This window comes from Ciconia boyciana, chromosome 22 (genome assembly GCF_034638445.1).
Source record: "Ciconia boyciana chromosome 22, ASM3463844v1, whole genome shotgun sequence".
Lineage (NCBI taxonomy): Eukaryota > Metazoa > Chordata > Aves > Ciconiiformes > Ciconiidae > Ciconia > Ciconia boyciana.
This window is the reverse complement of record NC_132955.1, coordinates 6424617-6447793: the sequence shown is the minus strand read 5'-3', so window position 1 is coordinate 6447793 and position 23177 is coordinate 6424617. Positions and strand designations below refer to the sequence as shown.

Genomic DNA, 23177 nt, shown 5'->3' with positions numbered 1-23177 from the left:
CTGCCCCTCTTCCTGCCCTGAGTCTCTCCCTGCCTCCCTCTCCCCAGAAACTTTTCCAGGAAGCCCTGGGCACAGACAGCGAAGGAGCGGGGCAAGGAGGACATGCGCTGCCCGTGGGCCTGTGGGGTGTGCTGACCCCAGCAAGCACTAAGCACCCACCAGCTTTTCTCTTAATCTGCTGTCCCAGTGCGACGGGGGGAGAATTGGAAGAGCAAGAGAGCAAAACACCCTTGGGTCGAGATTAAGGACAGTCTAAGAGGGGATGGGAAAAAAGAGAAAAAAGCAAGTGATGTAAAGGCAATCGCCCACCACCTCGCACCAGCAGACCAAATGCCCAGCCAGCCTCTGAAGAACAGCTACTTTCGAAAGACTGCCCACAGTCTTTCAGTTAACAATCATTGTGTTAACAACCACTGCACAACCATCCCCAAAACCCCCCCTCCCAGAATCACCCCGAGGAATACCTCTCTCCCTGGCCATCTCTAGGAGAGCGCCTGCAGCGGAAAGGATGACACAGAGGCGTGGGCTGGGATGCAGCAGAACTTTAATGAGTCAAAAGAGGGAAGCGAGGGCACTCTGAGTGGAGATCCCGGTGCAGGGAGAACCAGGAGCAGACGAGTCTGTGCCCCACGGCTGTGGCAGAGATCCCGCCACGCGTCCATCTGCCTGCCCCATCGAGGGAGCAGGCAGACCAGGTCTTCCCTAGGCTGGCTTTGTGGGGCTCACAGCGCAGGGGAGCACAAGAGAAGAAGGACATGGGAGGGAAAGGAGGGAGTGGAAGAGGGGAAAGGCAGGCATGGGCCGTGCTTTCGGAGAGCCCCGGCCGGCCCTGTCCTTTTGCAAGGGGTGCTGGGGTTGCGCAGCCCCTCGGAAAGCGACACCACAGCGCTCCGTCCCCAGTCCGGTACCATCTTGTGGGTCCCTGGGGGCCTTCGCCAGGGCCATCGCCAGCACCTTTAGCAGGGGAGGCACCTCCTGCCGCAGTAGCGGCTGCCGAAGCCGGAGAGGCCAAAGCCCCCGGAGGAGATGGGCACTCCCTCAGAGCTGAGGATGCTGCCAACGGCGGCAGAGGTGGAGGACCCCACGGCGGTGCTCTGCGGGAAGGAGCTGAGGATGGGTCCGGGCAGGGTCACCACCACAGGGGAGGGCTGGATGACGACGGTGGAGTCCTGGCACTGCCTGACGCAGGGCTCATTGCAGCTGTTGGCCAGCGGGGTCGGGCCGCAGGGCTGGCATGGCGCACATGGCAGGCACTGGTTGTAGCAGGACATGTCTTGGGGCTGGAGGTGCACCTGGGAGAGAGGGTGGGGGGAAGCAGAGCCTGAGGGTGGGTGAGGAGCAGCCTGTCACACCACCACAAAGGAGCCGAGGCACCCACTGGAGACGAGAGCTGGAGACTGTGTAAGGAGGCCCACGGGCTTCTCGTCCCCCTCCGAAGAGCCCTGCCATGAGCAACCAAGCCCAGGGAGATCTCCGCCTAGCCCATAGCTCAGGAGACACCTCAGCCAAGACCCAGCCATGGCACACCTTCTGCCCCCTTCCCTCTCCCATGACAAGCAGCTCCGAGACCCGCATGGAACAAAGGGGCAGGTATGCGCTGAGAAATCCCCAAGAAGGAGGAGGACAAGGAGGAGGAGGAAGACAAGAAAGGGCTTCAGACTCACCTTGTTCCCAAGGAGATGGAGGTGAGAGGAGTGGACGAGAGAGTGAGGAGAAGGGCCCGCTTTTATACTGCTCCTGCTCCACCCCAGGCCCACAGTCACTGCACGCGGGCAGTAATTTTCCAGCAGGCTCACCTCCAAAGCAAAACATCCTACCTAATGGCACAGGTTGTGTTTTAGTTCCGTCAATGCTGTCATTTCATTTCCTCATTTCTCACATGCCTGGTCCGCGATGCAGGATCATTTCATGTGCTGGGATGAGAGGCCAAAGGATATCCCAGGCAGAATCGTGTCAGTGTGGGCAGAAGACGAGCCCAAGTGCTGGAGGGGTCCCGTGCAGGCAGGGGATGTAGGCTTGGGGCAGTGAAGTGCAATTGTTTGCAACCCCCTTTGCCGGAAGACGCCCAGCTCGGCCCCGTGCTGCGCACGTCAGCAGAGGACCCCAAGGGTTCCTCTTTTTAAGGACATGCCACGTGCTTCTCTCTCCTCCCTCTCCCTCAGCTCGCTCCAGCAATCGCTGGCCATTGCATCCCTGGGCAGCCAGGCTTTGCCAATGGTTTCAGCTGTCTTCCTCTTGATGCCCTTTGCTCCGGGGAGAACAGTTGCCAGGCTGTCTAAGTATGCAGGGCTGGGGTTAGGAAGGCCAAAGCCCACCTGGCGTTGAATCAGCAAAGCATGTGGAGGGCAACAAGAAAGTCTTCTTCCAGGTAGGTCAGCAGCAAAAGCAAGGCCAGGGCAAAGGCAACCCCAGCGTTGAACGGGGCAGCTTCCCGGGGGGGAATCCCGGGGGGGATATCCCGGATATCCCGGGGGGATATCCCCCGAGGGGATACAGGAAAGGTGGAGATGCTCCAAGATTTCCTCCCCTTGGTCTTTTTCGGTAGTATTTGCTGTACAGAATTTGGGCTCCTGCCATTCCTCGGAACGTCTGGAGCAGGGAAGACTTACTCACAGTAGAGGAGGATCACGTCTGGGAACATGTAAACAGATTGGACTGACCTGGTGTCACTACAAGGCTGCCCTCAACTCCCTTTGAAAGTCACAGCAGTCCCAGAATGCATCTGAGGACTGGAAGAAAGCCAATGAGCCTCCTGTCTTCAAGAAGGGCATGAAACAGGAGCCGGAGAATGACAGGCCTGTCAGCCTCCCCTCGATCCCTTGCAAAGGTGATGGAGCAAATCATCCGGGAAGCCCTTTCCCAAGATGAAAGGACAAGAAGGTGATTGTGAGTGGTCAGCATGGCTTTATGGAGGGCAAAGCAGGCCTGACAAACCTCATGGCCTTCTTTGAGGACGTGCCTGGCTCCGGTGGGTGAGGGAAGTGCAGCAAACGCTGTTAATCTCATCTAACCAAGGCTTTTGACGCTGTCTCCTGTAACAACCCTTACAGACCAACTGACAAAATGCAGGCTAGGGAAGAGGGCAGTGCAGGGGACTGAAATCTGGCATGGCTGCTGGCCTCTAAGGGTTGTGATGAGTGGCACAAAGTCCAGGTGGAGGCCAGTCGCTCTTGGTGCACTGCAGGGACCCAGACTAGGGTCAGTATTGTATAACCCCTTTTTTAATGACCTGCAGGGTTGGGAGGATTACACCCTCAGCAAGTCTGCGGATGACACACCACTTGGGGGAGGAGGGCGTTGATACAGCAGACAGCTGTGCTGCTGTTCAGAGGGATGTCAAGAGGGTGGAGACATGGGCAGACAGGAATTTCATGAGGTTCAGCCAAGGGAAATGCAAAAACCTCTTTACGCACAGTCCTGCAGTGGGGGAGGAAGAACCTCATGCATCACTGCAGGCTGGGGCCAATGGGCTGCAAAACAGCTTTGCAGCTGAGGACGTGGGTCCTGGTGGACACCATGAGGCAGCCCCGCGCCCTTGCAGCAACGGCATCCAACAGCATCCTGGGCTGCATTAGGAAGAGGCTTGCTATCAGATTGCGGAAGGTGATCCCTCTTCTCTGCTCAGCACTGCTGAGACCACAACTGCCATGAACTGCGTCGTCCTCGTGGCCCTTTAGTACGAGAGAGGCACTGCCATACCGGAGCCCAGCAAAGGGCCACACAGACAAGTAAAGAATATTAAAGCAAAGCTCAGCTGGCTTTGAGTCTTGCAAGGGGCACCCAGAGAAACAGGCGAAAAGCATCGAGAGCAACATCCACCTCTACAAGAGTAGCTGAAGACTGATGGAGGAAAATGTGGGCCCGCTGCTGACTGGGGCAGCTGATTTCCTGACAAGTGGACAGAGAGCAAGCTGGCGGAAGTCAATGCCCTCTCTCTCTCAGTCTTCACCTACGAGGCCTCCCAGGCTGCTGTGCCTTCTGAAAGAGTCGAAGGAAGGAGGCGGAGCCTTCCCAGCAGCGGGTGGGCATCAAACCAAGGACTGCCTGAGACAAGTCGACCCGTACAAGCCAGCTGATGTGCTCCAGGGCAGGGCTGCTGTACAGGTGGACCTAGACCGGCTCGAGGAATGGGCCCACAGGAGCCTCATGGCATCCAAGAAGGATAAATGGCAAGTCCTGCACCCGGAAAGGAAGAACCTCTTGCATCAGTACGGACTGGGGACTGAACTGTGCTATGAGCACAGACCTCCTCTGGGCAGATCTGCCCACGGGGGCAGGCTCAGCAACGGAGAGAGGCTTGGAGGGTGGAAGGGAGCAGATGCAGAGGCCTCATCTTCCTGGCCAAAGAGACCAGGCTGTGGTGAGGAGCTCTCCTGAAGACTCTGCAGAGGGAAAGAAAGGCTTGCATAAAACATCTCCCCACCGGCTGGGACTCATCCCTGGGTCCCAGGCAATACATCTTCTCCTGGCATTAGGGCACGCCTCCTCCCATGCCCCAAAGGCCTCCTCAGCCTGAAGCACAAATCAGCACCACTGGGGAGGCAAGAAGAGTTCCTCCAGCTCCCCAGGGAGTGACGGCTGGCAGGACCCTGCAGTGCCACGTGCCTGAGGATGCTCAGGGAGGGATGTGCTCAGAAGGGCCCTGCGTACAAAAACAGCTCTCGGACTACATCAAGGAGGCCATGCACTTCCCTGCCCTGCAGACATGGAGGCAGCTGGGACGCGTCCCAGGAGGGCAAGGGAATGCCTTCAGTAGGCAAGCTTCCTGGGATAGACTCTCCCTACCCATGGCGAGTCACGCTCTAATTTTGGATTGGCCCTGTGTCAGCCTTTTGGTGTGAGGCCAAGCCAGGAGTGTGTGCTGTCTGCAGGTCCGTGTCCCGCGCAGGGCTGAATTCCCCTGCGGCCAGGGCAGTTCCATCCCGGCCCCGGGAAAACGAGCTCTGAGCACTGGGCTATGCCCAAGTACGCAGCTCCAGGAAGCCCTAGTGGCCATTGCCCTCAGCCTGACCTTCTTGCCCGCACTCCCGCAGCTTGGGGGGCTTGCAAGATGGTCAGCGTGTTTGGAGAAGTGGCCAGGCCTTTGTGTGTCCCGCAGGTCAGGGTCCAAAGCCTGCGGCCAAAGCGCATGGTGTTGTGAGGAGAGTGGGAGGAACAAGATGTTGTCCCGAGCCCCAACACCCCCCTCAGGTAGTGAGGAAGAACCCAACTCCACGGGGCTCCACCTGGGGCTTGTCTTCTGGGGCCGTACTGATATGTTCCTGCATGGGAAATCCTTGGGCTTCTCATCCCGGTACTCGAAAGGAGCCTCCGTGGCCGAGTGGCCATGTCAGAAATGAGGAAATGTAATGGCAGCGTTGACGGAAACCAAAACACAACCTCTGCCATTAGGTAGGATATTTTGCTCTGGAGGTGAGTCTGTTGGGAAATTACTGCCCTCGTCACCACTACTGCCCTCGTCACCATTACTGCCCACAGTCACTACTGCCAGGTGACTGTGCACCTGGGGCGATGCAGGAGCAGAATAAAAGCAGGCCCTTCTCACTCTCTCATCCACTCCTCTCGCCTCCATCTCCTTGGGAACAAGGTGAGTCTGAAGCCCTTTCTCCTCCTTCTCCTCCTCCTCTGGCATTCCTCAGCCCATACGTGCCCCTTTCTCCCAAGTGGAGTTTTGGGACGGCTTGCCATGGGAGAGGGAAGGGGGCAGAAGGCGTGACATGGAGAGAGGCTGGGGCTTGGCTGAGGTGTCTCCTGAACTTGGGTAGGTGGGGATCTCCCTGGCCTTGGTCACTCTTGGCGGGGCTCTTCTGAGGGAAAGGAGAAGCCTGTGGGCCTCCCTACACAGTCTCCAGCTCTCATCTCCACTTCGTGCCTTGAGTCCCTCGTGCTGGGGTGACAGGCTGCTCCTTACCCATCTCCCCTGCTCTGCTTCCCCCTGCCCTCTCTCCCAGGTGCACCTCCAGCCCCAAGACATGTCCTGCTACAACCAGTGCCTGCCATGTGCGCCATGCCGGCCCTCCGGCCCGACCCCGCTGGCCAACAGCTGCAATGAGCCCTGTGTCAGGCAGTGCCAGGACTCCACCGTCGTCATCGAGCCCCCTCCTGTGGTGGTGACCCTGCCCGGACCCATCCTCAGCTCCTTCCCGCAGAGCACCGCCGTGGGGTCCTCCACCTCTGCCGCCGTTGGCAGCATCCTCAGCTCTGAGGGAGTGCCCATCTCCTCCGGGGGCTTTGGCCTCTCCGGCTTCGGCAGCCGCTACTGCGGCAGGAGGTGCCTCCCCTGCTAAAGGTGCTGGCGATGGCCCTGGCGAAGGCCCCCAGGGACCCACAAGATGGTACCGGACTGGGGACGGAGCACTGTGGTGTTGCTTTCCGAGGGGCTGAGCAACCCCAGCACCCCTTGCAAAAGGACAGGGCCAGCCTGGGCTCTCCGAAAGCACGGCCCATGCCTGCCTTTCCCCTCTTCCACTCCCTCCTTTCCCTCCCGTGTCCTTCTTCTCTTGTGCTCCCCTGCGCTGTGAGCCCCACAAAGCCAGCCTAGGGAGGACCTGGCGGGATCTCTGCCACAGCCATGGGTCGCAGACTGCTGCCTGCCCCTGCTTCTCCCTGCACTGGGGCCTCCACTCGGATCAGCCCCATTTCCCTCTTTTGACTCATTAAAGTTCTGCTGCATCCCACACCATGCCTTTGTCTCATCCTTTCCCCTGCACACGCTCTCCCAAGATGGCCAGGGAGAGAGATGTTGCTCAGGGGTGGTTCTGGGAGGGGTTTTGGGGGGATGGTTGTGCACTGACTGTTAACACAGCCTTGCTTTGAGTATCCTTAGTCGTGCATTGGGTGACCCTCTGCTTTCTGAACTTCTCTACCTATGTGGGGTATACGGGGATAGAATCAGCCAACGTAGTTCAGTCACTACCATAACTTTGTCGTGTACACCTTTTCTTTTTCCTTGGTGAGCTCAGCCTTGTGAAGCAAGTAGTCAGGAGTGGGGGGGGAAGAATGTGTTCTTGACAAGGCAGAGGCAATACCTTCCTGGAAAGCCTTGGAGAACCGGTCCTAACCACAGCATGGAGATTTAGAGTTGCGGGGTGAGGAGAAGACCAGGTGGAAGATAAAAGCTTGAGAACAGTAAGGGAACATACTGCCACAGCATCTTTGGGAAAACATTGTCCCAACAGCTGGGGTCCACGGGTCTTGTGGTCTTCTAGCTGGTGCAGCAATGCTTTTGCAATCTTGTTTCCTTCCACGGAGCATTCAGGAGAGCTCCTGCACGCTACCCGTCTCCTCAGCCGGGACGCTCATTGCCCTCACAGCCCTCCTCCTCATTGCTGGCCCTATCCCCAGTGGGCAGAGGCACAAAAAGGCAGGCCTGGGAACATACGATCACAGCATAATCAAGTTGGAAAGGACCTCCAGAGGTCATCAGATCCGACCCCTTGCTCCAAGCTCAGTCAGCCACGAGCGTCCAAGGAGGGTTACTGCACAGCCTCCCCAGGCAACCTGTTCCACTGCTTGACTCTCCTCTTGGTGAAAACCATTTTCTTCCTATCAAGTCCAAACCTCTCATCTTTCAACATGAGCCCATTGTCTCTAGTCCTCCAACCACACGCTGCCACAGTGTTGAGCCTGGATCTGTCTTCTAGGGGACCTCACCACAGCTACTCCAAAGCTGCTCTTCGGTCTCCCACCAAGAGAGCGTCTTCTCTTCACGCTCAGCAAGCTGGACCAAGTGCTACAGCTCCTCACCATCCTGGACACCCTCTGCTGAACTCATTCCACTTGGTCAAGGTCTTTCTTACATGACACCTTTCTTGTATTTAGAGCAGCGGTTTAGATGCCATCAGGTGAGTGTTGAGCGGAGTGGGATACTCGCTACCCTCTATCTCCTAGCTCAGGTCCTGCTCATACTGCCCGGGATGCTGAGGAAAGCCCTTGATGTCCAGGAACAGTGCTGGGAGTCCCACTTGTTTTGATGGGGTTACCACACAAGCACCTTTTCCTGGCCCTGCTTTTGGGCTGCTGCTTCTCAGGGGTGGAAGCATGTGTGGAGAGACAGGGTCTGTTGCTACCAAGCCAGCTGCCATTGGAGGCTCTGGACCACGCCCAGCTGTGTCCTGCAGCAGTTCAGCTCCTCTCCTTCCTCAGCTGTGAGTCTTTCTGCAGCCTTTGCTGCTGGTCACTGCACTGCTCTGGAGAGCTCCTGGACAACCCTTTGAGACACCCAGCCCACACCCGCTGCCCCTCTTCCTGCCCTGAGTCTCTCCCTGCCTCCCTCTCCCCAGAAACTTTTCCAGGAAGCCCTGGGCACAGACAGCGAAGGAGCGGGGCAAGGAGGACATGCACTGCCCGTGGGCCTGTGGGGTGTGCTGACCCCAGCAAGCACTAAGCACCCACCAGCTTTTCTCTTAATCTGCTGTCCCAGTGCGACGGGGGGAGAATTGGAAGAGCAAGAGAGCAAAACACCCTTGGGTCGAGATTAAGGACAGTCTAAGAGGGGATGGGAAAAAAGAGAAAAAAGCAAGTGATGTAAAGGCAATCGCCCACCACCTCGCACCAGCAGACCAAATGCCCAGCCAGCCTCTGAAGAACAGCTACTTTCGAAAGACTGCCCACAGTCTTTCAGTTAACAATCATTGTGTTAACAACCACTGCACAACCATCCCCAAAAGCCCCCCCCCCAGAATCACCCCGAGGAATACCTCTCTCCCTGGCCATCTCTAGGAGAGCGCCTGCAGGGGAAAGGATGACACAGAGGCGTGGGCTGGGATGCAGCAGAACTTTAATGAGTCAAAAGAGGGAAATGAGGGCTGACTCTGAGTGGAGATCCCGGTGCAGGGAGAAGCAGGGGCAGGCAGCAGTCTGTGCCCCACGGCTGTGGCAGAGATCCCGCCACGCGTCCATCTGCCTGCCCCATCGAGGGAGCAGGCAGACCAGGTCCTCCCTAGGCTGGCTTTGTGGGGCTCACAGCGCAGGGGAGCACAAGAGAAGAAGGACACGGGAGGGAAAGGAGGGAGTGGAAGAGGGGAAAGGCAGGCATGGGCCGTGCTTTCGGAGAGCCCAGGCTGGCCCTGTCCTTTTGCAAGGGGTGCTGGGGTTGCTCAGCCCCTCGGAAAGCAACACCACAATGCTCCGTCCCCAGTCCGGTACCATCTTGTGGGTCCCTGGGGGCCTTCGCCAGGGCCATCGCCAGCACCTTTAGCAGGGGAGGCACCTCCTGCCGCAGTAGCGGCTGCCGAAGCCGGAGAGGCCAAAGCCCCCGGAGGAGATGGGCACTCCCTCAGAGCTGAGGATGCTGCCAACGGCGGCAGAGGTGGAGGACCCCACGGCGGTGCTCTGCGGGAAGGAGCTGAGGATGGGTCCGGGCAGGGTCACCACCACAGGAGGGGGCTCGATGACGACGGTGGAGTCCTGGCACTGCCTGACACAGGGCTCATTGCAGCTGTTGGCCAGCGGGGTCGGGCCGGAGGGCTGGCATGGCGCACATGGCAGGCACTGGTTGTAGCAGGACATGTCTTGGGGCTGGAGGTGCACCTGGGAGAGAGGGCAGGGGGAAGCAGAGCAGGGGAGATGGGTAAGGAGCAGCCTGTCACCCCAGCACGAGGGACTCAAGGCACGAAGTGGAGATGAGAGCTGGAGACTGTGTAGGGAGGCCCACAGGCTTCTCCTTTCCCTCAGAAGAGCCCCGCCAAGAGTGACCAAGGCCAGGGAGATCCCCACCTACCCAAGTTCAGGAGACACCTCAGCCAAGCCCCAGCCTCTCTCCATGTCACGCCTTCTGCCCCGTTGCCTCTCCCATGGCAAGCCGTCCCAAAACTCCACTTGGGAGAAAGGGGCACGTATGGGCTGAGGAATGCCAGAGGAGGAGGAGAAGGAGGAGAAAGGGCTTCAGACTCACCTTGTTCCCAAGGAGATGGAGGCGAGAGGAGTGGATGAGAGAGTGAGAAGGGCCTGCTTTTATTCTGCTCCTGCATCGCCCCAGGTGCACAGTCACCTGGCAGTAGTGACTGTGGGCAGTAATGGTGACGAGGGCAGTAGTGGTGACGAGGGCAGTAATTTCCCAACAGACTCACCTCCAGAGCAAAATATCCTACCTAATGGCAGAGGTTGTGTTTTGGTTTCCGTCAACGCTGCCATTACATTTCCTCATTTCTGACATGGCCACTCGGCCACGGAGGCTCCTTTCGAGTACCGGGATGAGAAGCCCAAGGATTTCCCATGCAGGAACATATCAGTACGGCCCCAGAAGACAAGCCCCAAGTGGAGCCCCGTGGAGTTGGGTTCTTCCTCACTACCTGAGGGGGGTGTTGGGGCTCGGGACAACATCTTGTTCCTCCCACTCTCCTCACAACACCATGCGCTTTGGCCGCAGGCTTTGGACCCTGACCTGCGGGACACACAAAGGCCTGGCCACTTCTCCAAACACGCTGACCATCTTGCAAGCCCCCCAAGCTGCGGGAGTGCGGGCAAGAAGGTCAGGCTGAGGGCAATGGCCACTAGGGCTTCCTGGAGCTGCGTACTTGGGCATAGCCCAGTGCTCAGAGCTCGTTTTCCCGGGGCCGGGATGGAACTGCCCTGGCCGCAGGGGAATTCAGCCCTGCGCGGGACACGGACCTGCAGACAGCACACACTCCTGGCTTGGCCTCACACCAAAAGGCTGACACAGGGCCAATCCAAAATTAGAGCGTGACTCGCCATGGGTAGGGAGAGTCTATCCCAGGAAGCTTGCCTACTGAAGGCATTCCCTTGCCCTCCTGGGACGCGTCCCAGCTGCCTCCATGTCTGCAGGACAGGGAAGTGCATGGCCTCCTTGATGTAGTCCGAGAGCTGTTTTTGTACGCAGGGCCCTTCTGAGCACATCCCCTCCCTGAGCATCCTCCGGCACGTGGCACTGCAGGGTCCTGCCAGCCGTCACTCCCTGGGGAGCTGGAGGAACTCTTCTTGCCTCCCCAGTGGTGCTGATTTGTGCTTCAGGCTGAGGAGGCCTTTGGGGCATGGGAGGGGAGGCGTGCCCTAATGCCAGGAGAAGATGTATTGCCTGGGACCCAGGGATGAGTCCCAGCCGGTGGGGAGATGTTTTATGCAAGCCTTTCTTTCCCTCTGCAGAGTCTTCAGGAGAGCTCCTCACCACAGCCTGGTCTCTTTGGCCAGGAAGATGAGGCCTCTGCATCTGCTCCCTTCCACCCTCCAAGCCTCTCTCCGTTGCTGAGCCTGCCCCCGTGGGCAGATCTGCCCAGAGGAGGTCTGTGCTCATAGCACAGTTCAGTCCCCAGTCCGTACTGATGCAAGAGGTTCTTCCTTTCCGGGTGCAGGACTTGCCATTTATCCTTCTTGGATGCCATGAGGCTCCTGTGGGCCCATTCCTCGAGCCGGTCTAGGTCCACCTGTACAGCAGCCCTGCCCTGGAGCACATCAGCTGGCTTGTACGGGTCGACTTGTCTCAGGCAGTCCTTGGTTTGATGCCCACCCGCTGCTGGGAAGGCTCCCCTCCTTCCTTCGACTCTTTCAGAAGGCACAGCAGCCTGGGAGGCCTCGTAGGTGAAGACTGAGAGAGAGAGGGCATTGACTTCCGCCAGCTTGCTCTCTGTCCACTCGTCAGGAAATCAGCTGCCCCAGTCAGCAGCGGGCCCACATTTTCCTCCATCAGTCTTCAGCTACTCTTGTAGAGGTGGATGTTGCTCTCGATGCTTTTCGCCTGTTTCTCTGGATGCCCCTTGCAAGACTCAAAGCCAGCTGAGCTTTGCTTTAATATTCTTTACTTGTCTGTGTGGCCCTTTGCTGGGCTCCGGTATGGCAGTGCCTCTCTCGTACTAAAGGGCCACGAGGACGACGCAGTTCATGGCAGTTGTGGTCTCAGCAGTGCTGAGCAGAGAAGAGGGATCACCTTCCGCAATCTGATAGCAAGCCTCTTCCTAATGCAGCCCAGGATGCTGTTGGATGCCGTTGCTGCAAGGGCGCGGGGCTGCCTCATGGTGTCCACCAGGACCCACGTCCTCAGCTGCAAAGCTGTTTTGCAGCCCATTGGCCCCAGCCTGCAGTGATGCATGAGGTTCTTCCTCCCCCACTGCAGGACTGTGCGTAAAGAGGTTTTTGCATTTCCCTTGGCTGAACCTCATGAAATTCCTGTCTGCCCATGTCTCCACCCTCTTGACATCCCTCTGAACAGCAGCACAGCTGTCTGCTGTATCAACGCCCTCCTCCCCCAAGTGGTGTGTCATCCGCAGACTTGCTGAGGGTGTAATCCTTCCAACCCTGCAGGTCATTAAAAAAGGGGTTAAACAATACTGACCCTAGTCTGGGTCCCTGCAGTGCACCAAGAGCGACTGGCCTCCACCTGGACTTTGTGCCACTCATCACAACCCTTAGAGGCCAGCAGCCATGCCAGATTTCAGTCCCCTGCACTGCCCTCTTCCCTAGCCTGCATTTTGTCAGTTGGTCTGTAAGGCTTGTTACAGGAGACAGCGTCAAAAGCCTTGGTTAGATGAGATTAACAGCGTTTGCTGCACTTCCCTCACCCACCGGAGCCAGGCACGTCCTCAAAGAAGGCCATGAGGTTTGTCAGGCCTGCTTTGCCCTCCATAAAGCCATGCTGACCACTCACAATCACCTTCTTGTCCTTTCATCTTGGGAAAGGGCTTCCCGGATGATTTGCTCCATCACCTTTGCAAGGGATCGAGGTGAGGCTGACAGGCCTGTCATTCTCCGGCTCCTGTTTCATGCCCTTCTTGAAGACAGGAGGCTCATTGGCTTTCTTCCAGTCCTCAGATGCATTCTGGGACTGCTGTGACTTTCAAAGGGAGTTGAGGGCAGCCTTGTAGTGACACCAGGTCAGTCCAATCTGTTTACATGTTCCCAGACGTGATCCTCCTCTACTGTGAGTAAGTCTTCCCTGCTCCAGACGTTCCGAGGAATGGCAGGAGCCCAAATTCTGTACAGCAAATACTACCGAAAAAGACCAAGGCGAGGAAATCTTGGAGCATCTCCACCTTTCCTGTATCCCCTCGGGGGATATCCCCCCGGGATATCCGGGATATCCCCGCCGGGATTCCCCCCCGGGAAGCTGCCCCGTTCAACGCTGGGGTTGCCTTTGCCCTGGCCTTGCTTTTGCTGCTGACCTACCTGGAAGAAGACTTTCTTGTTGCCCTCCACATGCTTTGCTGATTCAACGCCAGGTGGGCTTTGGCCTTCCTAACCCCAGCCCTGCATACTTAGACAGCCTGGCAACTGTTCTCCCCGGAGCAAAGGGCATCAAGAGGAAGACAGCTGAAACCATTGGCAAAGCCTGGCTGCCCAGGGATGCAATGGCCAGCGATTGCTGGAGCGAGCTGAGGGAGAGGGAGGAGAGAGAAGCACGTGGCATGTCCTTAAAAAGAGGAACCCTTGGGGTCCTCTGCTGACGTGCGCAGCACGGGGCCGAGCTGGGCGTCTTCCGGCAAAGGGGGTTGCAAACAATTGCACTTCACTGCCCCAAGCCAACATCCCCTGCCTGCACGGGACCCCTCCAGCACTTGGGCTCGTCTTCTGCCCACACTGACACGATTCTGCCTGGGATATCCTTTGGCCTCTCATCCCAGCACATGAAATGATCCTGCATCGCGGACCAGGCATGTGAGAAATGAGGAAATGAAATGACAGCATTGACGGAACTAAAACACAACCTGTGCCATTAGGTAGGATGTTTTGCTTTGGAGGTGAGCCTGCTGGAAAATTACTGCCCGCGTGCAGTGACTGTGGGCCTGGGGTGGAGCAGGAGCAGTATAAAAGCGGGCCCTTCTCCTCACTCTCTCGTCCACTCCTCTCACCTCCATCTCCTTGGGAACAAGGTGAGTCTGAAGCCCTTTCTTGTCTTCCTCCTCCTCCTTGTCCTCCTCCTTCTTGGGGATTTCTCAGCGCATACCTGCCCCTTTGTTCCATGCGGGTCTCGGAGCTGCTTGTCATGGGAGAGGGAAGGGGGCAGAAGGTGTGCCATGGCTGGGTCTTGGCTGAGGTGTCTCCTGAGCTATGGGCTAGGCGGAGATCTCCCTGGGCTTGGTTGCTCATGGCAGGGCTCTTCGGAGGGGGACGAGAAGCCCGTGGGCCTCCTTACACAGTCTCCAGCTCTCGTCTCCAGTGGGTGCCTCGGCTCCTTTGTGGTGGTGTGACAGGCTGCTCCTCACCCACCCTCAGGCTCTGCTTCCCCCCACCCTCTCTCCCAGGTGCACCTCCAGCCCCAAGACATGTCCTGCTACAACCAGTGCCTGCCATGTGCGCCATGCCAGCCCTGCGGCCCGACCCCGCTGGCCAACAGCTGCAATGAGCCCTGCGTCAGGCAGTGCCAGGACTCCACCGTCGTCATCCAGCCCTCCCCTGTGGTGGTGACCCTGCCCGGACCCATCCTCAGCTCCTTCCCGCAGAGCACCGCCGTGGGGTCCTCCACCTCTGCCGCCGTTGGCAGCATCCTCAGCTCTGAGGGAGTGCCCATCTCCTCCGGGGCTTTGGCCTCTCCGGCTTCGGCAGCCGCTACTGCGGCAGGAGGTGCCTCCCCTGCTAAAGGTGCTGGCGATGGCCCTGGCGAAGGCCCCCAGGGGACCCACAAGATGGTACCGGACTGGGGACGGAGCGCTGCGGTGTCGCTTTCCGAGGGGCTGCGCAACCCCAGCACCCCTTGCAAAGGACAGGGCCAGCCGGGGCTCTCCGAAAGCACGGCCCATGCCTGCCTTTCCCCTCTTCCACTCCCTCCTTTCCCTCCCGTGTCCTTCTTCTCTTGTGCTCCCCTGCGCTGTGAGCCCCACAAAGCCAGCCTAGGGAAGACCTGGTCTGCCTGCTCCCTCGATGGGGCAGGCAGATGGACACGTGGCGGGATCTCTGCCACAGCCGTGGGGCACAGACTCGTCTGCTCCTGGTTCTCCCTGCACCGGGATCTCCACTCAGAGTGCCCTCGCTTCCCTCTTTTGACTCATTAAAGTTCTGCTGCATCCCAGCCCACGCCTCTGTGTCATCCTTTCCCCTGCAGGCGCTCTCCTAGAGATGGCCAGGGAGAGAGGTATTCCTCGGGGTGATTCTGGGAGGGGGGGTTTTGGGGATGGTTGTGCAGTGGTTGTTAACACAATGATTGTTAACTGAAAGACTGTGGGCAGTCTTTCGAAAGTAGCTGTTCTTCAGAGGCTGGCTGGGCATTTGGTCTGCTGGTGCGAGGTGGTGGGCGATTGCCTTTACATCACTTGCTTTTTTCTCTTTTTTCCCATCCCCTCTTAGACTGTCCTTAATCTCGACCCAAGGGTGTTTTGCTCTCTTGCTCTTCCAATTCTCCCCCCGTCGCACTGGGACAGCAGATTAAGAGAAAAGCTGGTGGGTGCTTAGTGCTTGCTGGGGTCAGCACACCCCACAGGCCCACGGGCAGTGCATGTCCTCCTTGCCCCGCTCCTTCGCTGTCTGTGCCCAGGGCTTCCTGGAAAAGTTTCTGGGGAGAGGGAGGCAGGGAGAGACTCAGGGCAGGAAGAGGGGCAGCGGGTGTGGGCTGGGTGTCTCAAAGGGTTGTCCAGGAGCTCTCCAGAGCAGTGCAGTGACCAGCAGCAAAGGCTGCAGAAAGACTCACAGCTGAGGAAGGAGAGGAGCTGAACTGCTGCAGGACACAGCTGGGCGTGGTCCAGAGCCTCCAATGGCAGCTGGCTTGGTAGCAACAGACCCTGTCTCTCCACACATGCTTCCACCCCTGAGAAGCAGCAGCCCAAAAGCAGGGCCAGGAAAAGGTGCTTGTGTGGTAACCCCATCAAAACAAGTGGGACTCCCAGCACTGTTCCTGGACATCAAGGGCTTTCCTCAGCATCCCGGGCAGTATGAGCAGGACCTGAGCTAGGAGATAGAGGGTAGCGAGTATCCCACTCCGCTCAGCACTCACCTGATGGCATCTAAACCGCTGCTCTAAATACAAGAAAGGTGTCATGTAAGAAAGACCTTGACCAAGTGGAATGAGTTCAGCAGAGGGTGTCCAGGATGGTGAGGAGCTGTAGCACTTGGTCCAGCTTGCTGAGCGTGAAGAGAAGACGCTCTCTTGGTGGGAGACCGAAGAGCAGCTTTGGAGTAGCTGTGGTGAGGTCCCCTAGAAGACAGATCCAGGCTCAACACTGTGGCAGCGTGTGGTTGGAGGACTAGAGACAATGGGCTCATGTTGAAAGATGAGAGGTTTGGACTTGATAGGAAGAAAATGGTTTTCACCAAGAGGAGAGTCAAGCAGTGGAACAGGTTGCCTGGGGAGGCTGTGCAGTAACCCTCCTTGGACGCTCGTGGCTGACTGAGCTTGGAGCAAGGGGTCGGATCTGATGACCTCTGGAGGTCCTTTCCAACTTGATTATGCTGTGATCGTATGTTCCCAGGCCTGCCTTTTGTGCCTCTGCCCACTGGGGATAGGGCCAGCAATGAGGAGGAGGGCTGTGAGGGCAATGAGCGTCCCGGCTGAGGAGACGGGTAGCGTGCAGGAGCTCTCCTGAATGCTCCGTGGAAGGAAACAAGATTGCAAAAAGCATTGCTGCACCGGCTAGAAGACCACAAGACCCGTGGACCCCAGCTGTTGGGACAATGTTTTCCCAAAGATGCTGTGGCAGTATGTTCCCTTACTGTTCTCAAGCTTTTATCTTCCACCTGGTCTTCTCCTCACCCCGCAACTCTAAATCTCCATGCTGTGGTTAGGACCGGTTCTCCGAGGCTTTCCAGCGAAGGTATTGCCTCTGCCTTGTCAAGAACACATTCTTCCCCCCCCACTCCTGACTACTTGCTTCACAAGGCTGAGCTCACCAAGGAAAAAGAAAAGGTGTACACGACAAAGTTATGGTAGTGACTGAACTACGTTGGCTGATTCTATCCCCGTATACCCCACATAGGTAGAGAAGTTCAGAAAGCAGAGGGTCACCCAATGCACGACTAAGGATACTCAAAGCAAGGCTGTGTTAACAGTCAGTGCACAACCATCCCCCCAAAACCCCTCCCAGAACCACCCCTGAGCAACATCTCTCTCCCTGGCCATCTTGGGAGAGCGTGTGCAGCCGAAAGGATGAGACAAAGGCATGGTGTGGGATGCAGCAGAACTTTAATGAGTCAAAAGAGGGAAATGGGGCTGATCCGAGTGGAGGCCCCAGTGCAGGGAGAAGCAGGGGCAGGCAGCAGTCTGCGACCCATGGCTGTGGCAGAGATCCCGCCACGTGTCCATCTGCCTGCCCCATCGAGGGAGCAGGGCAAGCAGGTCCTCCCTAGGCTGGCTTTGTGGGGCTCACAGCGCAGGGGAGCACAAGAGAAGAAGGACACGGGAGGGAAAGGAGGGAGTGGAAGAGGGGAAAGGCAGGCATGGGCCGTGCTTTCGGAGAGCCCAGGCCGGCCCTGTCCTTTTGCAAGGGGTGCTGGGGTTGCTCAGCCCCTCGGAAAGCAACACCACAATGCTCCGTCCCCAGTCCGGTACCATCTTGTGGGTCCCTGGGGGCCTTCGCCAGGGCCATCGCCAGCACCTTTAGCAGGGAGGCACCTCCTGCCGCAGTAGCGGCTGCCGAAGCCGGAGAGGCCAAAGCCCCCGGAGGAGATGGGCACTCCCTCAGAGCTGAGGATGCTGCCAACGGCGGCAGAGGTGGAGGACCCCACGGCGGTGCTCTGCGGGAAGGAGCTGAGGATGGGTCCGGGCAGGGTCACCACCACAGGAGGGGGCTCGATGACGACGGTGGAGTCCTGGCACTGCCTGACGCAGGGCTCATTGCAGCTGTTGGCCAGCGGGGTCGGGCCGCAGGGCTGGCATGGCGCACATGGCAGGCACTGGTTGTAGCAGGACATGTCTTGGGGCTGGAGGTGCACCTGGGAGAGAGGGCAGGGGGAAGCAGAGCAGGGGAGATGGGTAAGGAGCAGCCTGTCACCCCAGCACGAGGGACTCAAGGCACGAAGTGGAGATGAGAGCTGGAGACTGTGTAGGGAGGCCCACAGGCTTCTCCTTTCCCTCAGAAGAGCCCCGCCGAGAGTGACCAAGGCCAGGGAGATCCCCACCTACCCAAGTTCAGGAGACACCTCAGCCAAGCCCCAGCCTCTCTCCATGTCACGCCTTCTGCCCCCTTCCCTCTCCCATGGCAAGCCGTCCCAAAACTCCACATGGGAGAAAGGGGCACGTATGGGCTGAGGAATGCCAGAGGAGGAGGAGAAGGAGGAGAAAGGGCTTCAGACTCACCTTGTTCCCAAGGAGATGGAGGCGAGAGGAGTGGATGAGAGAGTGAGAAGGGCCTGCTTTTATTCTGCTCCTGCATCGCCCCAGGTGCACAGTCACCTGGCAGTAGTGACTGTGGGCAGTAATGGTGACGAGGGCAGTAGTGGTGACGAGGGCAGTAATTTCCCAACAGACTCACCTCCAGAGCAAAATATCCTACCTAATGGCAGAGGTTGTGTTTTGGTTTCCGTCAACGCTGCCATTACATTTCCTCATTTCTGACATGGCCACTCGGCCACGGAGGCTCCTTTCGAGTACCGGGATGAGAAGCCCAAGGATTTCCCATGCAGGAACATATCAGTACGGCCCCAGAAGACAAGCCCCAAGTGGAGCCCCGTGGAGTTGGGTTCTTCCTCACTACCTGAGGGGGGTGTTGGGGCTCGGGACAACATCTTGTTCCTCCCACTCTCCTCACAACACCATGCGCTTTGGCCGCAGGCTTTGGACCCTGACCTGCGGGACACACAAAGGCCTGGCCACTTCTCCAAACACGCTGACCATCTTGCAAGCCCCCCAAGCTGCGGGAGTGCGGGCAAGAAGGTCAGGCTGAGGGCAATGGCCACTAGGGCTTCCTGGAGCTGCGTACTTGGGCATAGCCCAGTGCTCAGAGCTCGTTTTCCCGGGGCCGGGATGGAACTGCCCTGGCCGCAGGGGAATTCAGCCCTGCGCGGGACACGGACCTGCAGACAGCACACACTCCTGGCTTGGCCTCACACCAAAAGGCTGACACAGGGCCAATCCAAAATTAGAGCGTGACTCGCCATGGGTAGGGAGAGTCTATCCCAGGAAGCTTGCCTACTGAAGGCATTCCCTTGCCCTCCTGGGACGCGTCCCAGCTGCCTCCATGTCTGCAGGGCAGGGAAGTGCATGGCCTCCTTGATGTAGTCCGAGAGCTGTTTTTGTACGCAGGGCCCTTCTGAGCACATCCCCTCCCTGAGCATCCTCCGGCACGTGGCACTGCAGGGTCCTGCCAGCCGTCACTCCCTGGGGAGCTGGAGGAACTCTTCTTGCCTCCCCAGTGGTGCTGATTTGTGCTTCAGGCTGAGGAGGCCTTTGGGGCATGGGAGGGGAGGCGTGCCCTAATGCCAGGAGAAGATGTATTGCCTGGGACCCAGGGATGAGTCCCAGCCGGTGGGGAGATGTTTTATGCAAGCCTTTCTTTCCCTCTGCAGAGTCTTCAGGAGAGCTCCTCACCACAGCCTGGTCTCTTTGGCCAGGAAGATGAGGCCTCTGCATCTGCTCCCTTCCACCCTCCAAGCCTCTCTCCGTTGCTGAGCCTGCCCCCGTGGGCAGATCTGCCCAGAGGAGGTCTGTGCTCATAGCACAGTTCAGTCCCCAGTCCGTACTGATGCAAGAGGTTCTTCCTTTCCGGGTGCAGGACTTGCCATTTATCCTTCTTGGATGCCATGAGGCTCCTGTGGGCCCATTCCTCGAGCCGGTCTAGGTCCACCTGTACAGCAGCCCTGCCCTGGAGCACATCAGCTGGCTTGTACGGGTCGACTTGTCTCAGGCAGTCCTTGGTTTGATGCCCACCCGCTGCTGGGAAGGCTCCCCTCCTTCCTTCGACTCTTTCAGAAGGCACAGCAGCCTGGGAGGCCTCGTAGGTGAAGACTGAGAGAGAGAGGGCATTGACTTCCGCCAGCTTGCTCTCTGTCCACTCGTCAGGAAATCAGCTGCCCCAGTCAGCAGCGGGCCCACATTTTCCTCCATCAGTCTTCAGCTACTCTTGTAGAGGTGGATGTTGCTCTCGATGCTTTTCGCCTGTTTCTCTGGATGCCCCTTGCAAGACTCAAAGCCAGCTGAGCTTTGCTTTAATATTCTTTACTTGTCTGTGTGGCCCTTTGCTGGGCTCCGGTATGGCAGTGCCTCTCTCGTACTAAAGGGCCACGAGGACGACGCAGTTCATGGCAGTTGTGGTCTCAGCAGTGCTGAGCAGAGAAGAGGGATCACCTTCCGCAATCTGATAGCAAGCCTCTTCCTAATGCAGCCCAGGATGCTGTTGGATGCCGTTGCTGCAAGGCGCGGGGCTGCCTCATGGTGTCCACCAGGACCCACGTCCTCAGCTGCAAAGCTGTTTTGCAGCCATTGGCCCCAGCCTGCAGTGATGCATGAGGTTCTTCCTCCCCACTGCAGGACTGTGCGTAAAGAGGTTTTTGCATTTCCCTTGGCTGAACCTCATGAAATTCCTGTCTGCCCATGTCTCCACCCTCTTGACATCCCTCTGAACAGCAGCACAGCTGTCTGCTGTATCAACGCCCTCCTCCCCCAAGTGGTGTGTCATCCGCAGACTTGCTGAGGGTGTAATCCTTCCAACCCTGCAGGTCATTAAAAAGGGGTTATACAATACTGACCCTAGTCTGGGTCCCTGCAGTGCACCAAGAGCGACTGGCCTCCACCTGGACTTTGTGCCACTCATCACAACCCTTAGAGGCCAGCAGCCATGCCAGATTTCAGTCCCCTGCACTGCCCTCTTCCCTAGCCTGCATTTTGTCAGTTGGTCTGTAAGGCTTGTTACAGGAGACAGCGTCAAAAGCCTTGGTTAGATGAGATTAACAGCGTTTGCTGCACTTCCCTCACCCACCGGAGCCAGGCACGTCCTCAAAGAAGGCCATGAGGTTTGTCAGGCCTGCTTTGCCCTCCATAAAGCCATGCTGACCACTCACAATCACCTTCTTGTCCTTTCATCTTGGGAAAGGGCTTCCCGGATGATTTGCTCCATCACCTTTGCAAGGGATCGAGGTGAGGCTGACAGGCCTGTCATTCTCCGGCTCCTGTTTCATGCCCTTCTTGAAGACAGGAGGCTCATTGGCTTTCTTCCAGTCCTCAGATGCATTCTGGGACTGCTGTGACTTTCAAAGGGAGTTGAGGGCAGCCTTGTAGTGACACCAGGTCAGTCCAATCTGTTTACATGTTCCCAGACGTGATCCTCCTCTACTGTGAGTAAGTCTTCCCTGCTCCAGACGTTCCGAGGAATGGCAGGAGCCCAAATTCTGTACAGCAAATACTACCGAAAAAGACCAAGGCGAGGAAGTCTTGGAGTATCTCCACCTTTCCTGTATCCCCTCGGGGGATATCCCCCCGGGATATCCGGGATATCCCCGCCGGGATTCCCCCCCGGGAAGCTGCCCCGTTCAACGCTGGGGTTGCCTTTGCCCTGGCCTTGCTTTTGCTGCTGACCTACCTGGAAGAAGACTTTCTTGTTGCCCTCCACATGCTTTGCTGATTCAACGCCAGGTGGGCTTTGGCCTTCCTAACCCCAGCCCTGCATACTTAGACAGCCTGGCAACTGTTCTCCCCGGAGCAAAGGGCATCAAGAGGAAGACAGCTGAAACCATTGGCAAAGCCTGGCTGCCCAGGGATGCAATGGCCAGCGATTGCTGGAGCGAGCTGAGGGAGAGGGAGGAGAGAGAAGCACGTGGCATGTCCTTAAAAAGAGGAACCCTTGGGGTCCTCTGCTGACGTGCGCAGCACGGGGCCGAGCTGGGCGTCTTCCGGCAAAGGGGGTTGCAAACAATTGCACTTCACTGCCCCAAGCCAACATCCCCTGCCTGCACGGGACCCCTCCAGCACTTGGGCTCGTCTTCTGCCCACACTGACACGATTCTGCCTGGGATATCCTTTGGCCTCTCATCCCAGCACATGAAATGATCCTGCATCGCGGACCAGGCATGTGAGAAATGAGGAAATGAAATGACAGCATTGACGGAACTAAAACACAACCTGTGCCATTAGGTAGGATGTTTTGCTTTGGAGGTGAGCCTGCTGGAAAATTACTGCCCGCGTGCAGTGACTGTGGGCCTGGGGTGGAGCAGGAGCAGTATAAAAGCGGGCCCTTCTCCTCACTCTCTCGTCCACTCCTCTCACCTCCATCTCCTTGGGAACAAGGTGAGTCTGAAGCCCTTTCTTGTCTTCCTCCTCCTCCTTGTCCTCCTCCTTCTTGGGGATTTCTCAGCGCATACCTGCCCCTTTGTTCCATGCGGGTCTCGGAGCTGCTTGTCATGGGAGAGGGAAGGGGGCAGAAGGTGTGCCATGGCTGGGTCTTGGCTGAGGTGTCTCCTGAGCTATGGGCTAGGCGGAGATCTCCCTGGGCTTGGTTGCTCATGGCAGGGCTCTTCGGAGGGGGACGAGAAGCCCGTGGGCCTCCTTACACAGTCTCCAGCTCTCGTCTCCAGTGGGTGCCTCGGCTCCTTTGTGGTGGTGTGACAGGCTGCTCCTCACCCACCCTCAGGCTCTGCTTCCCCCCACCCTCTCTCCCAGGTGCACCTCCAGCCCCAAGACATGTCCTGCTACAACCAGTGCCTGCCATGTGCGCCATGCCAGCCCTGCGGCCCGACCCCGCTGGCCAACAGCTGCAATGAGCCCTGCGTCAGGCAGTGCCAGGACTCCACCGTCGTCATCCAGCCCTCCCCTGTGGTGGTGACCCTGCCCGGACCCATCCTCAGCTCCTTCCCGCAGAGCACCGCCGTGGGGTCCTCCACCTCTGCCGCCGTTGGCAGCATCCTCAGCTCTGAGGGAGTGCCCATCTCCTCCGGGGGCTTTGGCCTCTCCGGCTTCGGCAGCCGCTACTGCGGCAGGAGGTGCCTCCCCTGCTAAAGGTGCTGGCGATGGCCCTGGCGAAGGCCCCCAGGGGACCCACAAGATGGTACCGGACTGGGGACGGAGCGCTGCGGTGTCGCTTTCCGAGGGGCTGCGCAACCCCAGCACCCCTTGCAAAAGGACAGGGCCAGCCGGGGCTCTCCGAAAGCACGGCCCATGCCTGCCTTTCCCCTCTTCCACTCCCTCCTTTCCCTCCCGTGTCCTTCTTCTCTTGTGCTCCCCTGCGCTGTGAGCCCCACAAAGCCAGCCTAGGGAAGACCTGGTCTGCCTGCTCCCTCGATGGGGCAGGCAGATGGACACGTGGCGGGATCTCTGCCACAGCCGTGGGGCACAGACTCGTCTGCTCCTGGTTCTCCCTGCACCGGGATCTCCA

General features: G+C 58.3%; 4 protein-coding genes and 1 pseudogene across 4 annotated transcripts; 3 read left to right on the top strand and 2 right to left on the bottom strand.

Annotated features, from left to right (window-relative positions):
- Positions 1-956: 956 nt before the first annotated feature.
- Positions 957-1734, bottom strand: LOC140662381 (feather keratin 1-like). Its single transcript, XM_072885782.1, has 2 exons — positions 1665-1734; positions 957-1273 (listed from the first exon to the last, which is right to left on the bottom strand). Exon 2 carries the CDS (start codon positions 1269-1271, stop codon positions 957-959), a length of 315 nt encoding a protein of 104 aa, XP_072741883.1. The 5' UTR covers positions 1272-1273; positions 1665-1734.
- Positions 1735-5511: 3777 nt separating this feature from the next.
- Positions 5512-6287, top strand: LOC140662424 (feather beta keratin-like). The gene is made up of 2 exons (XM_072885864.1): positions 5512-5587; positions 5971-6287. The coding sequence occupies exons 1-2, from the start codon at positions 5512-5514 to the stop codon at positions 6285-6287; spliced, it is 393 nt and encodes a 130-aa protein (XP_072741965.1).
- A 2908-nt stretch (positions 6288-9195) lies between these two features.
- Positions 9196-9971, bottom strand: LOC140662425 (feather beta keratin-like). Its single transcript, XM_072885865.1, has 2 exons — positions 9896-9971; positions 9196-9512 (listed from the first exon to the last, which is right to left on the bottom strand). The coding sequence occupies exons 1-2, from the start codon at positions 9969-9971 to the stop codon at positions 9196-9198; spliced, it is 393 nt and encodes a 130-aa protein (XP_072741966.1).
- A 3779-nt stretch (positions 9972-13750) lies between these two features.
- LOC140662485 (feather keratin 1-like) lies at positions 13751-14527 on the top strand (annotated as a pseudogene).
- Positions 14528-22023: 7496 nt separating this feature from the next.
- Positions 22024-22801, top strand: LOC140662375 (feather keratin 1-like). Its single transcript, XM_072885761.1, has 2 exons — positions 22024-22093; positions 22485-22801. The coding sequence occupies exon 2, from the start codon at positions 22487-22489 to the stop codon at positions 22799-22801; it is 315 nt and encodes a 104-aa protein (XP_072741862.1). The 5' UTR covers positions 22024-22093; positions 22485-22486.
- The last annotated feature ends 376 nt before the right edge of the window (positions 22802-23177 follow it).